The sequence below is a fragment of the Emys orbicularis genome, chromosome 4 (genome assembly GCF_028017835.1).
Source record: "Emys orbicularis isolate rEmyOrb1 chromosome 4, rEmyOrb1.hap1, whole genome shotgun sequence".
Classification (NCBI taxonomy): domain Eukaryota; kingdom Metazoa; phylum Chordata; order Testudines; family Emydidae; genus Emys; species Emys orbicularis.
In genome coordinates this window covers 150,700,340-150,702,961 of record NC_088686.1, presented here as the reverse complement: position 1 = coordinate 150,702,961, position 2,622 = coordinate 150,700,340, and the positions used below count along the sequence as shown (strand labels likewise).

The 2,622-nt window shown below is 56.6% G+C and overlaps 1 protein-coding gene across 1 annotated transcript; it reads left to right on the top strand.

The window, feature by feature from the left end:
- The first annotated feature begins 1,277 nt into the window (after positions 1 to 1,277).
- Positions 1,278 to 2,402, top strand: APLNR (apelin receptor). The gene has a single exon (XM_065404160.1). It carries the CDS (start codon positions 1,278 to 1,280, stop codon positions 2,400 to 2,402), a length of 1,125 nt encoding a protein of 374 aa, XP_065260232.1.
- The last annotated feature ends 220 nt before the right edge of the window (positions 2,403 to 2,622 follow it).

Below are 2,622 nucleotides of genomic sequence, written 5' to 3'. Positions count from 1 at the left end.
AGAATGTGGAACACAACTTCAGTAATTTACTATTTCCTGTGTATTATGCTGTTGCATGCAGTCAGGGGGCTAAAGACAGATGAAGTGCTGTGGTCATTCAATAGTGTACCAGTTACACACAGACCCGTGCTAATGCTCTAATCTCACGGGGCATGATTTGCTGCTCTAGACAAGGCCTATGTGTTTTGTAACATGCACGGGCTCAAACTTTAGTGCAGACGCTCCTAACTAGCCCACCTCCGTTGTAGATTTTCCCAGGCTAGGAGAGCCAGTTACAACACAGGAGCACGTGGGTAGAACTCCGTCTGCTCTTGCATTGTGGACAGGGGCAGGCCACGTTTGAATCATGTCCCTGGGCTGCAGCCATGCTCTTTGCATGTTCAGGAGCATGGCAAATACATGGTTTGTTCCTCTGTGCACTGCAAAAGCAAACGGTGTGTCTTGAGTTAGAACGGGGACCCCCTGGTTTATTTGGAGGGGATCAAGGGCCACTGTGTTACAGCCAAGTCTTTGGTTCTGCAGCACAGATGGGACCAAAGGGGGCTGATATTTGCTTTGGCAACTTCCCTTGCCATGCCGGTAAAGTAAAACTCCTGTAAGTGAACGCTGGAACCAGCAGAGGGACCGACAGACAGACAGGGCCGATCACTTTAGTGGGGTTGCTAAATGCATCTGTGAAATTTCACACTGACCCACCCCCCTCGCTGCCCCCCAGCAGCTCCGGCTGGCTTTAGTCCACATTCCAGCTCTGGATCTGGGGACCCAGGGAGGTGGGGACAGAGAGGGGCAGGCAGCATGGGCTCGTGGATTCAAAGAGCTCTGCCCAGCACCTCAGGAGCCAATTCGTCTGCCGGCCTTGAGGATGCTGAGTGAGAGGCGGAGGGGAGGGGTGGGGGTGGGGGTGGGAAGAAGGGGGAAGGAGCTGTAACTTAACGATTCTAATTAGACACAAGGCTGAGGGACTGACGGGCAAGAGGAAGGAACAGCTGCCTGTGTGTGAGACAGAGAGAGAGCAGGGAGGGCTCTGGCCACATCTGTCTGAGGCTTAAGGAAGGAAGGAGAAGAGAAGAGAAATGAGCTGAGTGAAGATTAGGGCTTAGGCTATCTCCCCAGCGCCAACAGCAAGGACGTGGCTGGGAAGTCAGGGGGACTTAGAACATTTGCCCCGTAGACCCAGGTCCCAGCAGAGCCGCAGAGTCTGAGAGACCTTCGGGGCCAGAAGAAACTCCTCACTCCCAGCATCCTTCTCCCACCCTTCGAGCTGGGATCCCTGAGGCATGGAGGAGCAGCTGGACTGGCCAGCCTATGGCGAGAACCTGACGGGCGACTGTGAGTACGAGGAATGGAGCCCGTCCCTGGTGCTCCTCCCCACCATCTATCTGCTGGTTTTCCTGCTGGGCACCATAGGCAACGGCTTGGTGCTGTGGACCATCTTCCGGGGAGGGCAGGAGAAGCGGCGCTCGGCCGACACCTTCATTGCCAACCTGGCCATGGCTGACCTGACCTTTGTAGTGACCCTGCCACTTTGGGCTGCCTACGCCTGGCTGGGATACCACTGGCCCTTCGGCTCCTTCACATGTAAGCTCAGCAGCTACCTGATCTTTGTCAACATGCACGCCAGCGTCTTCTGCCTGATGGGCCTCAGCATTGATCGCTACTTGGCCATCGTGCGGCCCATGGCTAATGCCAAGCTGAGGTGGAGGGCCAGTGGGCTGGTGGCCACCATTGTCCTCTGGGCCTTGGCGGCCATTTTGGCCTTGCCAGCCATGATCCTCCGGCAGGCAGCGGTGCTATTGGGAGAAACCAAGGTGACATGCTATATGGACTACTCAGGCATGGTGGCCAATGGGACTGAGGGGGCATGGGAGGTGGGGCTGGGCCTGTCCTCCACCATGCTGGGCTTCGTGGTCCCCTTTGTCGTCATGCTGACCTGCTACTTCTTCATCGCCCGCACCATCGCCGACCACTTCCGGAAGGAGCGCGGCGAGGAGCTGAGGAAGAGGAAGCGACTGCTGAGCATCATCATCGTGCTGGTGGCCACCTTTGCCTTCTGTTGGCTACCCTACCACCTGGTGAAGACCATCTACGTGCTGATGGACCTGGAGGTGATGCCCTGGTCCTGCGGCTTCCATGCCTTCCTCAATAACTTGCACCCCTACTGCACCTGTGTGGCCTACATCAACAGCTGCCTCAACCCCTTCCTCTATGCCTTCTTTGACCCTCGCTTCCGGCAGGCCTGTGCCGCTGTCCTGTGCTGCAGCAGGGGGCGCTGGCCGGGGTCCAGCAAGGACAAGTCAGCCAGCTACTCCTCCAGCCACAGTCAGAACCTGCAGGGAAAGGGTGGGGAGCTGCCACAGGAGAAACTGGGTCCAGGCAGGCAGGAAACTCTGCTCCGAGGCTAAGAGAAGGGGGATGACATGGACCCGCCTCTGGGGACATCAGGTAGAGTGAGTCCTCCTCTGCTGTCACTCTGTCTTTCATTGCTTCTCTCACTCCTTCTTTCATACTTTCTTTTCTCTCTCCATCACTGTCTCCCTCTTTCACCCTTCACCATCTCTTCCATTTCTCCTTCTTCTCTTCCTCCAGCTCTCTCTTGGATTTGCTTCTCCCTTGTCACAGGCC